Source organism: Plectropomus leopardus, chromosome 5 (assembly GCF_026936395.1).
Source record: "Plectropomus leopardus strain MGB_pleo_1.0 chromosome 5, ASM2693639v1, whole genome shotgun sequence".
Taxonomy (NCBI): Eukaryota; Metazoa; Chordata; class Actinopteri; order Perciformes; family Serranidae; genus Plectropomus; species Plectropomus leopardus.
The window spans coordinates 6,004,221-6,018,418 of NC_142180.1; the positions used below are offsets into that span (position 1 = coordinate 6,004,221).

At 41.1% G+C, this 14,198-nt stretch overlaps 1 protein-coding gene and 1 long non-coding RNA gene across 2 annotated transcripts in view; both read right to left on the reverse strand.

The window, feature by feature from the left end:
- The window catches only part of LOC148189511 (uncharacterized), a 29,947-nt gene that overhangs the window by 13,985 nt on the left and 1,764 nt on the right, over positions 1-14,198 (reverse strand). The window contains exons 2-3 of the long non-coding RNA XR_015776573.1: positions 12,153-12,230; positions 10,476-10,578 (exon numbers count right to left, since the gene is read on the reverse strand). This is a non-coding gene — a long non-coding RNA (uncharacterized LOC148189511). The remainder of the gene's footprint in view (positions 1-10,475; positions 10,579-12,152; positions 12,231-14,198) is intronic.
- Positions 1,913-5,843, reverse strand: mafaa (MAF bZIP transcription factor Aa). The gene has a single exon (XM_042484037.2). The coding sequence runs from the start codon at positions 4,905-4,907 to the stop codon at positions 3,975-3,977; it is 933 nt and encodes a 310-aa protein (XP_042339971.1). The 5' UTR covers positions 4,908-5,843; the 3' UTR covers positions 1,913-3,974.

Here is a 14,198-nt window from a genome sequence, read left to right on the forward strand (position 1 = left end):
AAACAGAAAGAGGAGGAGAGTGATGGAGAGGCTGAAAGGAGGGAGTGAAAGAGGAAGAGGAGAAGGAGAGAGGTATTAAGAGAAAATTTAAATTTGAGGTGAAAGCTGTGTGTTTTTCTCTCTCCAAAAAAAGATTTTATTACTCAGCAATTGAATTAGTTTGTGAATTTGGTGAAACATTACAGACAGATGGATAGACGCACTTAAATAACCGTAAAAGGAAATTAGATGTGTTGTTTTGGTATGGAAAGACACTTTATAAAAGAACTGCATAGATGAGTGTTGTGGAAAACTGCACAAACACAAGCATACACATAATGTGTGGATGAGGGTTTAAGAACTGCACTGACAAAGTATTTTATGGGACAGAAATGTTTGTTGCAAAGAAACAAATGAGGAAGATTTAAATAATCTTTCTTTTTTGGGTAAGAAGGAAAGGGCAATAACTATAAATGCACTTGTCTCTTTGGCTGTTTCAGTCACACATAAAGTGGTGACAATGATTCAAGCACTTAAAAGACAAATAAGTCATCAAATTTCACAAATTTTCCATATTAAGAAAATCTGAAAGCCTGCAAGAAAAAAAATGTAATTTTTACATCTCGGTTAGGCACATTTTTGTTACAGCCATGCTCCTGTTAAAATAGCCTAAAATATTTTAAGAGTTTCAAGATTACACAAACACAATAAGCTGAGATGCACATATGATTCTGAGCAGATCACTAACTTTTTATATTGACGTCTGCTGGCCTTGACGTGCGTGACCCCGCAACACACACGCACTCACTCACGGTGAGTTATGATATGTGTTTGAAATGAGCCGCCCGCCGCGCGCCGGGCCTGACGGCGGTGTCACATCAGCACCAACGCGGGGTGGCATCTGTGTCAACCCGCGGTGCTTCCACCCGGAGAGGAGGAGAGCAGAGAGCACTTAATGCAGTTTAGGGCACGAGCGCGCGCGCACACGCCGTGGACATGGAGAGTACCTTTGAAAGCTGTCCCATGGACACACTCAAAACATACTTCGGGTGAGAAAGAGAGTTTAGCTGCTCGGTGGTGGCATAGAGCAGGCCGGATTCATCCATCCATCAGCGTCTGATGGGGCGCGCAGAGGCCCGCTGACAGGCAGCCGGAGCCGGGGCAGCGGAGCGGAGGAGCCGAGCGGCTGATGCAGCTCATACACAGAGACAAAATACAGCCAAAAAATATTACTGAATAAAATATCGCAGGAGGAAAAACAAAAATAAATTAACACTACATCATAAACAAATAATGCATATATAAACACTAATTGATTGGACTGAAACGTAGTCATATTTTTTTCTCCGCCTTTGATAATAATAATGATAGAGGAACAACAATGCTAATAGACTCACTGTCAACGTCATACACTCGTTAAAGTTCATCATATAGGCTACTTTATCATTATCAAATGATGAAGTTTCTGATTTCATTTAGGATTAAAAAAACATTCTATTATTATAATAGCCTATTATTTTAATTTAGAGTTTAACTATTTTCTTTTATATAAATTGTATAGACGTTTATTGATGCAGGATTAAACTCGAGTAATTGCGCAAAACTTCATTAAAAAAATCGTTCACAAATATGAACATAATCACTTAGTTAATAATAATGATAATAATAATAAAATAGTAATAATACATATTATGAATAAAAAATATATTTATCGGGCTGTTGGACTTTTTTTTAAAAAAAATTAAACCACATTCATAAAGCTGCGATGGAGCTCTGCTGGCCTAAAATAAGAAACAAATGCATGCCATTCTTACGTAAATGCTTTAATAATTTAGAGGCAGGAAGCGTTTTTGTTTTGTTTTGTTTGTTTGTTCGTTCGTTTTTTAAATAAAACCTTTTCTGTTGACAATGACGGCAGCGGCAGTCTGACAGATTTGGGACAGAACTTTTTATTAAACATTATGAAAACAAGATTCTCAACAACGTTCCACTTTGTAGGTTTTTCACTTGTTGACACGTTAGGACACGTTCATTGAATAAATATAGAAATTATATGTACAGATATACATTAACAGCACTGTGCAGAAGTTTACTTTCCTTTGTGTTCTCCTTTTGATTTACCGCAGTCTTTACAATCACATTTTTAGGCTGTAATTGTTTTAGTAAAAAATTGTAAAATTTGAAGTTATATCATACATTAAAAAAAAATTAAAACAGTTACTGAAGGGATAATGTCGGTGTCTGTAATTATTTATTTTTTTTAAAAAGAATAATTTGCAGATGTGTTGCAAGATTCCTTTTGATCCTTTCTGTTGTTTTGATTCCCATAAAAGATCGAATATTTGGAGAGCAACAAATAAAAATGTTAGTTTTGCATTTATTTTGCATTTAGTAGCTTATTTTTGGATGCATTTTGATCTAAAGGTAATAATCTCAGCCTCTCTCTTCCTGCAAGTTTCCGCCGTCCAACAGGTGCGTCGGACACTTCTGCACAATATTGCACATATATCTAGGCAGCAGAAAAACACACGAACCAGGGGTTTCTTGTTGACAGAATAATGCATCGAGTTACTCCAAGAACAGTAAGCTCTACCACAGGCAAAGTCTCCTCTTTTCAAACAATCAAGCATCCTCCTATCAGACACAAGATCTTTTTATTAAGACACCGGGGCTGCAGAATAAACCCGCAGGCCCTAAAAAAATTCTCGTCTACAAATTAAGTAAAAAACAAAAATTAAACTATTTTAATCATCAGGTTGGTGCATAGAGTTTTAGCAGCGAATGCAGTCCTTGTCCATCCAATAAACGAAGCTTTCGCCTCATTAAATTTACATCCAGGATTTTGGAGAGTAACAGATCAAAGGTCCTATTGATAGAAAACAAAAGGTTTGTCCAGTTTGATCTCTTCTTAGTGCAGTATAGGCTTGCCTTTGACATTACACATGTTCAGAAGGAGGAGGAGGATACCATAGACGATTTGCATGCTGTAACATACAAACATTTGTATTAAGACATTTCGAATAATCCAAGCAACAAAAGCTCTTTAAAAAGAGGAAAAAAGGTAAAATAACACAGTTAACTGTTTGTTTGTTTTTTTTTCTCTACACATTATGTACAGGTGGAAATAAATACAGTCTAAAATCTGGCTCAGTTAATCTCTTTTTGTCGTTTTTCTTTTCTTTTTAAAACAATAGAAAAATTGATTGAAAATAGCAGTTAAAGACGCATCCATTTTTTTACGCAGTTGCAGATTGCATTTTTGTCCGCAGTTCTTGCACCTCTCTCGGGGGGGTGGGGGTGGGGGGCATTTGTGTTTGCATACCCAGGCCTTGCTGATGGCAGAGGAGGAAGAGGAGGGAGGAGGAGAAGGAGAAGCGTTAGAGGAGGAGAGAACCATGGGCCATGCTTTCCATACATGTGGAAGGATTCTGGGAGATGAGTTACCATACATGTCCTGCATGCAGGGTTGCAAATAGGGATGGGAAACTATAGACTTGCAATATTGAAAAGGTCTCTTCTCTGCATCACAGACCGCCTCGCGTTCACACAAACAGTCTGATGAGCTTTCTGGAGCCGGAGGAGAGGCGGCGTATTGCTTTTTCTGCTTCATTTCAGTCCAATCTGATTCTTAAAAAAACATTCTATCCCCAAGTTTTAAGACAAAAAAAAAAAACATCCCTCTTTCTGATTTAAGACAGTCATGTTAAATGCGACGTGATTGGTTGAATGAATAAGACTTCTGACCAGTTGCACCAGAGAAAAGTCTAAGTGATCCCATGAGCCCACCTGACAGGTTGCAGTGAGCTTTACAGAAGTTTAGCCATCTTTAAGACTCAAAAAAATGCGCACAAGGATTACGTTTGTGCGCTCTAATGCGTATTTGTTTACTTTGTCGAGGGAATAACTGTAAACAAAATACAGAAAAATATAAATTAATGTAACAAGGGGGTGTTTGGGGTTGTTATTCGGAGTCTATGCTACAAAGAATCAGTCTCTCACATGAAGAACTCGGCCTGTTTCCCGGGCGGATCTCTCGTGTTCGCGGCTCCACCGGCAGAGTAGGTCCGGCTGGCCAGCTTCTCGTACTTCTCCTTGTAAAGATCCCTCTCCTTGGCGAGGCGCACCACGTCCTGCTTCAGCTGCTCCACCTGGCTCTGCAGGGTGCACTTCTCGGTCTCCAGCATGTGCCTTTGCTGGACGCGTTTGAAGCGGCAGGACTGCGCGTAGCCCCGGTTCTTCAGGGTGCGTCTCTTCTGCTTGAGGCGGATCACCTCCTCCTTGCTGAAGCCCCGCAGCTGCCGGTTGAGCTCTCGCACCGTCATGCTGACCAGCTGCTCGTCCGAGAAGCGGTCCTCCAGGCGGGTGTGGTGGCCGTGGTGGTGGTGATGGTGGTGGTGATGGCCCTGGTGGTGGTGCGCCGCCGAGGCCGCGGACAGGTCCTCTCCGACGTACTGCTGCCCGCGGAAGCCCTCGTAGGCCTGGTGGTGGTGGTGATGGTGGTGCGCGTTGCCGATGAGGGCCTCCACCGCGTCCTCCGGGGTCAAGTTAAGCGCCTCCGGGTTGATGTGGTGCTGGTAGCTGGGGATCCAATACAGGTCCTCCAGCTGAGGCTTCCCCGCGTTGCTGTGATTGTTGTTGCTGTTGTTGCTGCTGCCGCTGCTGCTGCTGCTGTTGACCCCGCTGGTGAGGCTCTGGGCGGGCTGCGCGCCCGGGCTTGGGGCGCAGAAGCTCGGCGAGGAAGGCACGGAGGAGCAGGGTGTGCTGATCGGGGTGGAGGACAGGGAGCCGGACGGGAGGCGGTGGCAGTAGCGGTCGGCCTCCGGCGGCTCCTTCTTCACCTCAAACTTCATAAGGTCAAAGTCATTGACGTACTCGATTGCCAGGGGGCTGTTTGGCAGCTCTGCGCTCATGGCGAGGTCGGTGGCCATGTCAGTCCATGCGACGACTCCTGCCCTCACAGCCAAACCGACGGCGGGCAGCCCTCTCGGATACAGATTGCGAAGAGCCTGTATGGTGTATATATAGACACGCGCACACGCCCGGTGCACAGAGCTGCTGCAGGGCCGGTGGGTGGGTGGAGAAACTTATTAAGGTTGCTCGGCTCTAAGACAACTTCTATATATAGTGGCGTGAATATACGTATGCATGTAAATGAATTTGTACACCTGCCAGTTTGCCTTCGCTCGCTGCTCTTGTTGACAACTTATCCCAGGTCAAATGCACGCTTTAATACCAGGAGCCCCCGGGGCGGCTGAAACAGGAGACACCAACCTGTCTTGTCCTCGCTTCACCTCTGCAGCCCACTTGTCTCCCTGTGATTTACTGTCCTCGATCAAGTGACACGTAAAAGACTTCTCCGCCCGGTGCGTTATAAATATTTTCCAAGCATCCTTCTTCGCCTCCTGCTGTTTACAACTTGATCAAGTCCCAAAGGCAGAAGTCACTGCAGCATGGCCCGGGTTGAAACTTTCTCACACAGTCACATCAATGAGTGTGTGACAGCCACGGGGCACAGCGCAGGCGTGCGTAAAGATGCCAAAAAGTCCCAAGAATCCAATATATGGAATGACACGTGCAGAAGTTTTCAAAGTTAACATGCATTTGAGATGAAAGTCCTACTTTGACGGACAAGAGAGTCTGGTCCCCTGTTATTGTGGTCAGTCCAGATTTTTGATGCAATCAGCCGATTACTGACAGCTTCGGTCCCTACGGTCCTGTCCGCCCTCACCAGGGCGCGCTGTTGACCTTACGTGTTGACTGTGTGTATTATTACACAAGAGGTGATAAATTCCACTTGGTTTTCTCTCTAACAGCCCTCAAAATTGTTTCTAAGAGCTTCACGGTGCAAGCAGCGGTGTCACTGAGGCGCTGGAAGGCAATCTGCTCTTATAAAGACAGCGGGCCCGCGACCCTCCCACACAGAGGTGTGACGGGCCAATGGGAGGAGATCACAGCAGTGTATTTGCATTCTCCTATAGCAAAAGCCTTCACTCTGGCAGCGGCCAGCCCGAGGAGAGCCGATTGGAGCCGAGCGGCGACGAAACGGAGAGGAGCGGAGCGCGCAGCAGGAAGAACAGGTGCAGCAGATCCCCCCCTCTAGTGACCGAGCAGATGCTACTGCACGGAGGAGCGGAGGAGTAAAATGAGTTTCTCCGAGAGAGAAAAATGTTTACTCGGAACAGAGAAAACAGTTTTCACCGTTTCAAACATGCGTGTCAGTTCAGTTATTAAGGCTGTCAGCACGTGTTTAGATTTCACAAGTCAGAAAATGATTTCCAGGTTGTTAATTCGGGGGATCTATCAATTAATCCATTTATAAGGACTTTAAAGTGAATATTGCTATACTCCAGAGCATTTATTTTTAGAATGTTATGCAACATGAAACCCTTTTAATCTTTCTAAAATAAATTTTAAACCTTTTAAACACCATTATATTTATATGTAAGGTTTTTTATAGGTTTACACATGATTGTGATCCACACTATATACAATATTATATATAAGATCGTGCAATATTTAATTTCTGAAGGCCTGAGGTAGCATTTTCAGTTAGTTAGGGACTGTGCTTTGTTTATCAGAGTGGCTGTGGTATGACTTCTATGTTATTCCTTGAGCCTCCCTGAGTGATTGTGGAAAAATCACAATAAATAACTATATTTCACAGTTCCTGGCTGATAAATTCTGGAGATTTTCAAAGAAAACATACCTTTTCAAACCCTATTCAGGGTTTTAGTGATTGTGATGGTATTTAAAATAAATACAAAATACAGCTATTTAAGACTGAATGTCTTTCCCCTGAGAAAAATCACAGAACCTAACTCCCTCCCCAGTGCTTAAAAAATATTTGGAGTGCGTCCTCTGTTTTGCGCATCTCCTCCTCTTTCATAACAGTAATATTTTGTTTTGGACTATAAAACCAACTAATTCAATCAAATTGACCCCTCTGACCCCTCAAAAAAGAACCATTGTGGTTAAAGTAAGTCATAATCAAGGTAATTAGCCACAATGCTGACACATGAAATGAATTTGATAATGTGCTGCTGGAAAAACAGGATAAAGCTACATACATCGACAATAAATATATGTTTCTCATTTATTGAAAAACAAACTGCCACAGCTGAATAAAAGAAAATCAAAGTATGAACACCGTACCCTGTGTATGTCTGAGTGGGAAATGATCCTAAATGGGAGGGGGAAGCATGAAAAGTCTGGAATGAAAAGTTTGGTTTCAATCTTATTTTTATTTTTAATTAAAATTGGCTGAATAAATCAGTTGAAAGACTGAATTTTGTGGAAAATGAATAGTAGAGGCTCCTCTCACACCTTAAAGGGTGAAACGGCAAAAGGATTTGTCTCTAAACACAGCCAGAGCTGAAGGAGTGACTGTTTATGCCTCTGTAGCACAGAATGTACATATTTTTCCCCAAGAAAGAGATATTGGGGTTCAATAAGAAAAGAAAGAAAGAAAGGGAAAGAAAGCAAATTGACTTGCTCACTCTCACAGGATTAGTCCCAGGGGCAGACTAACCAAGTTGTGCCTTAGAGGAGAAAACAGCAAAATAGGGGTTCCAAAAACAAAAAGAAATAAAGAAAGAAATAAAGGAAGAAAGGGGGCAATAAATACAAACACTCAGAATTGGGGGAAAAAAAATAGGGTATGAATGTAGGTGTCTGTAAGCAGCACCGGAAAACCAACAATAAAAAGGGGTTTCTCTTTCACTGCCTATACATGGGTATAATACAGAAAGAAAGAAAGAAAGAAAGAAATTAAGATAGAAAGTAAGACAGATGAGCAGATCAAAGGGGGAAGGGCGGGGGGGCCACAGAAGACTACATATGCACAGGGCCCCGTATCTGTTGCTACACCCCTGGCTTGACGTCAAATATGAATACAAACACATATATATATATATATATATATATATATATATATATATATATATATATATTTTAGCAAAAATAACTACAGATGAAAATCACAGAAGGAATACAGACCAAACTGTTGATGTATCTTGTATGTGCAGCACTGTGTCTGGTTGGTGTTAAATTAAATGTAGAACTTTTATTGATGTGAACATAAAAAGAGAAAAAAAGGTCAAATATGACTAAAAAGTCAAATCTTCCCCATTGACTTTATTAAAAGCAGCTTAATGTTTCCATTTGACTCGTTTAAGTCTCGGAGAGGAAGCCCGGGGACGCTTCTGACACCACAAACTACCAAATCTATCAATACCAATCGATTGAATGCCGCGCGCCCCTGTGCCAAAAAAAATCAATCCGCATTTCCGCGAGGCTGCGAAGAGGCCGCGCTGTGGCTGCGCGCGGGGTTAAGTATGATTGGATCGTCCTGCTGGGGTTTTCATTCGCAATTAACCACAAATTGCATCCCGTCTCATCTCCGCGGATCGACGGATAATTAAGCCTCGCCGCGTGCGTCTCCATCCTGGACACATAGGTCTTTTAGCCCGGGGAGAGAAAGAGGGAGGGGAACAGAATTCCAGGATGGTGATGGTATCATGGGACTTGAACCACTGCAACCAACTTAGCCTTTTCAGCAGTGGTGGCCCCCCGGGGTCCCATCCACACACCGAGATGTGAGTGATATATCTGCGGGATAAAGTGCCTATCTGCGGGAAAACACAGGTGGCAGTAAGTTAAACTTGGTCAGATGTGAACAGGAAGACCTTGCACAGCTGCTGAGCTTAACTTCCAGTCCGAAATGGCCATGAAATACGCGCGCCCCCCCTCCCTCAAATCTGCTGGCGAGGATGAAAAGAAGAGTCTGAGATGAAGGGACGGAAATCATATCAAGGTATTTTAAGTTTAGGTGCGCTAAGTCATTAGGAGAGGGTATTTTTTATCAAATAAGCAGGAGTTGGCCCTTCAAACGCCGAGCTAAGCAGTCTGCATTGAAATGGCACCTTTAAGAAGATCTGCTGTGGTCCATTCATTGTCAGGGGAAGGGGAGTGTCTGTGGCCGAGGGCTTGAGACATAAATTTTTGAAGTCAGGGTTTTCATTGTGCCTTTGCATATTGGGACTTCGCTGCAAGTGCAGTTCTACCGATTTAAGCAAAATGGACATCAGCAAGGTGGAGGATCGACAGTGGGCTTTGAGCCGGCCGCAAGGCGAGGCGAGCTTTGAGCCAAGGTAGCCGGCATCCCAAACCAAAGAGTGCGGCTCCCAGGGAGGTGGCTCGGGGTTATCTGAGGCCCGGAGGGTTTTTGTCACCGCTGTTAAGTCACTAATGCCGCTGCGGAGGAATCAGCTTTAATTGTGTGGAGATGTGACATGCATGCATGTGCACGAATGGTGAAGTTAACAGGGAGGGTTACTTTAGGAATCAGGAGTTTCACCACATGGAGGAGGCCTCGCTTATATAGATACCATGTCTGTTCACCAGAATGATGAAAGGTTTGTGGTGTCAAAGAAGTAGCAAGTTTCTACCTCTATCAAACTTTTAAATAACACTGCTTCAGGCAGGAGGAATTGTGCAATAGTTCCGTATGTGCCATGTGTGTTATGTGCAATGTCCAGTATGTGCAATATTTTGTATGTTCACTTTGAACTATATGTAATTTATTGGTGTGGTGTTGCCCGTTCTCACTCCGTCAAATAATTCCGCTCTGTCAGTGCTTTTGCTTAATGAGCGTGATACCAAAAGTCACCTTCTGCGTCCAAATGGAACATGGCTGGATGGTGTCAGATGAGAACGTGTTCAGATAGAACTGGTGAGATTGTTCTTAAACACTTGTGGACAGCCGGGTGGTACTAGTCGCGTCCACATGCAATGCGCATGGGCAGCATCTCTTGAGAATGCCACTGGATGGAACCAGTCGCTTATGCATGAAATGCCGTAGGACAATGTCAAGTAATAATATTGCTGGTAACCATGTAATATAAGGAAAGTGAGTGTGATTATAGGGTTGGTGGGTGGATGTGGTATTGGTGGATAAGTCCCACAAACAACCAACTCTTGTGCAGAAGTCTGAAGTTCACTTACCCTGAGGATGTGTGATTTTTTTTTTTTTTGCCATGTGCCTCTTTTGCCTTAACCTGACTGGTGACTTTGTTGCATAATCCCAACTATCGTGACAGTTCACACTGTTGTGTAAACACAAGGACCATACTGCTGCATCCAACCATGTGCATTTATTGACATCACAGTAACTGCATCTCTTGAGTGTAAACAGCTAATATAGCGTCAACTACAGTTTGGTACAGCTAGTATTGTTCTGTTTATATGACGTTTGTTTTATTGTGACTGTGAAGGCATTTATGGGTGGAGCATTTAAATCCAAGTCCAAGACAAATTTCCCTATAGGTACAATAAAGTATATTTTATTGTAACTGTGAAAACACAGAGTCTGGGCTGGAATTCTAAACTAAACCTAAAGGATAACTGTTTTGTTTTTTGTTGTTTTTTTTTTTTGACAAATTGAGTGTTACTTTTGTAGTTTTGACCAGCATTTCTTTTGGTGATGACACTGTACTCACCAGGGATCCGGGAACAGCCTGGAAGACTGTGAAACCAGCGAAGACGTGACAATTCCAACATGATGACTGTTTCCACCAGCACACACAGATCATTTAGTCCTGCCTGTCAGAAAAGGAACACACACCAAACAACTGAGTAAATACAGAGACAACACACCAGGTGATTGGTAGGTGAACGCTGCTGAAACTGAGAACACAGAAACATGTTTTTTTTAAAGAGTTGCTCATTTACTCTTCAGTCCACTCAGAAAGGTGAAATATACAAAGGAAAAATTCTAAATTTGGATGAGGTGGTTGATGAGGTTTGAGGAAGACATTGACTGCAAACTGCAGAGAACATAAGGAGAGAGAATAAGGTGGTTCACTGCCACTAGGCGGGTTTCCGTTAACCCTCAGATTGCACTGATTGAAATTGTGAATATAAAACATGCCTAATAGAAACATGTGAATTGAGAAAAAAAAACTTCCATTTATCACAAAAAAATTTTTTAAATTCGCATGAGGTGGTATTTCAGGAGATAAAAAGCCATATTTTGCAAAACTGCAATGGAAACACTTTTTTCACATGACGCTATGGCTATGTGCTTGTCAGGAGGAACTGGCTCCCTCGAACATGATGCAGCAGGAGCTACAAGAGGTGTTGCATCACATAGGTCTTAAAAAGTTGAGCAGATCATCCAGAAGTTTTGAAACCACAATTCCTCTGTGTAATCATGGAATTTCACCTGCCAGAAATCTTGCATATGTGGCCGCTCCCACATATAAGGGGCTTGTTTTTCCATTATCGCTGGCATAACACACCTAAATCGCCTTGGATTGGAAATAATGATGGCAAACGGGCTGCTCCAAAAGAAATAATCCTGCGTGTTTTGAACATTCATTGCTGTTATTCTTGGAATTTTATCACTAGAGAAGTCGCAGGACATTGCAAGAGAAGTCTTAAATAACACTCAATGGAAATGCAGTCATGTTGCAATTGTGTTTTATCAACATGCCAGAAATACCGCTTAAGTTTTGTCCAAATATGTTATGGAAACCTGCCTAATGACTGTAAACTGTGAACCTGCTGCAGTGTTTTGTGGACTTTAAACAATAACTTATTTCAATTTTTGGTTGAAGTATCCCTTTAAGTTTTTACACGCAGTTCATGAGATGAGGTAGTGGCAGGAATAACTAGATGTAAAGGTCGAACTGTATTGTGTCTTTAGTAGCTGAAAGAATGTAGATTTCCTGAGCAGACCGAAATGTTTCAGCACTCCACAAAACATTTAGCACAGCTAATAAAGTTGTGAATGACTTGATATTTGCATATTTTCTGTGATACTGAAAGGTGTTTAAAGGTATATATATATATATATATATATATATATATATATATATATATATATATATACACACATATATATACATATATATACTGAAATTTTATCATAACCAACAGTAAAGAAAATAAGATCCAAGTTATAATAAACAAGAGTTCTCACTCAAAGGAAGAAAAGCTTGAAAGGAAAATCCTCATAACAAAAAAGAGTTTTGAACAAATGTTACACACACACACACACACACACACACACACACACACACACACACACACACACACACACACAGATCTTATCAAGTCTCTCAAACACACTTTCTCTCACACAAACACACACCCAATGAAGAATCACAGTTGACCTTTCTTTTTGTCTCTCCGAGTCTTCGTGGACAGATGATTTCTCTCCTTCTGTCTTCTCTCCGTCTCGTGCGCTTTTACTAAAAATTGAAATATTGATCTTAATTAGAGTTTGCCGAGCTCAGCAGCTTGCGTTGAGGGTTTTAGACAAGAGGCAGCAGACATCTGTCTAAGGCACTTATGTTTTCAGCGCAGGAGAGGAGCAGTGTGGGTGAGGAGGAGGAGGAAGAGGAAGGGAGGGGGAAAAAAAAACGTGTGGTGAGAAGAGAAGAGTGATGGCTCCCTGTCTCCTGCCTTTTCTCAGAAACATGTCAAGCTCTCCATCTCTGCTCGCTGCTGTCAATACATCTGAGAGAAAATCGAGTTGAACAGTCACACATACACCAACACACACACCATTCAAATATCCATCCTGACTAAATGTATTCAACTGGCCAAATGTGACAATCTGTACACGAACGTTTCCCAAGTTTCTTCAAAATTATCAACCCACTGTTCACTTGATCTCTCTGTCAACATTTTGGTTGCAATTTATTGTTAGAGACAGTCCACATTGGTAAATAAAGGCAATCTTATTTTGGCATTTTTATTCATACAGTATTACAGCGGCATAAAAGAACATGAAATTAACCCTTTGAAACCTAAGCAAATTGACTCGATTTCTTTTAAAAATATGGCAAGAAAGCAATTAGCACCGAAAGAAGACATTACCCCCAAATTAGCAAGAAATTAAGAAAGAAGAAATTAAATATAATAAATAACACCGAATAATTGACCAGGAAAAAAGTGCTTAAAAGCTAAATTCTGTAACATAATTTTAAGTTTGTAATCATGACACTTATAAATACATTTTTTATTTGTTTTTTACTAGAATTTTTCCCTAGCTTAAATTTCTTTTTTTCCTAAATCTGCTTATTTCTTGCAATTTGTGAAACATTTATCACCAAGTTTCTCATTTTTTTTTAAATTTTTTTTTTAAAGAAATCATACCAATTTGCTCAGGGTTCAACGGTTTATACTTGTGAAAGATGTTTGAAAGCAGCACAAGTAAAGTAATGTTGCTCCAGGTTTCAAAGGGTTAGAAATATTTGGTGGATTTTATGCACAATAATGGCTTAATATGACAAGAAAAACTCATATTAAAAAAAATAAAGGCAGTGTGTAACATACACATGGCTACCACTGCCATAGGACTAACATTGTTGATCCTTCATCCCACAGTGGCTTCGTTTACATGCACACTAATATTCCACTATTATGTATGATATGACAAGTTTGAATTTGATGTAAGTCATGTAAACAGCATACCTGAGTAAATATTCAAATTAGACTTTTTTTTCTGAATTAAGCATTTTCTGATTAAGACATGGAATATTTCAGTATTAATCAGGTTTTAATAGCATTATTAGACATGTTTTCTGAATGCAGAAAATGTGTTTTAGCTGGGGTTTTTAACCCCAATGGGTTTGTGCAAATATTACAATGCTTACCTTTTCAAGAGTTTGTTGAAAGAATGAAAGAAGGAGGCTATATTTGTATGGTAAGTAAGTAGTAATGGTATGGTAATGTAAGTCCACCACCGGCAGAACGCTGAAAAAAATCCTGTTTTGATGCAAAGAAGCAAAACAACAAGCAGAGTATGTGCAGCTGCATGTTAACAAAAATATTTGTGGAAATTTCTATTTTATTAGCTTTGTAAAAAGCTTAAAACCAGATTTTGTGCATGTAAACATACTCAATGTCACCCTTCTTTAGACCCCTTAAAAGTCTCATCACTTGGTCCCAAATACTCTACATCTTTAAAAGTTCTCCAAATCTCCAAATGAAGGAACACACCCAGCTCTTTTCCACAGACCTTTTTCGTTTTCCACAGTTTTCCACCCTTAAACATGGATAGACCCCAGACAGACGCATTAACTTTTTTTTGTTGTTGTTGTTGTTTTTTTTTTCAAAATATCTATGCATTAACATGAACGTAAAACTGAGAACTCAGTATCCCAAACAGATGTCTCCTGCACACACAGACTGTATCTTCTGACAGCTTATTG

Coding starts and splice junctions, on each gene's coding strand:
- mafaa (XM_042484037.2), bottom strand. CDS start 4,907: ATGGCCACCGACCTCGCCATGAGCGCAGAGCTGCCAAACAGCCCCCTG.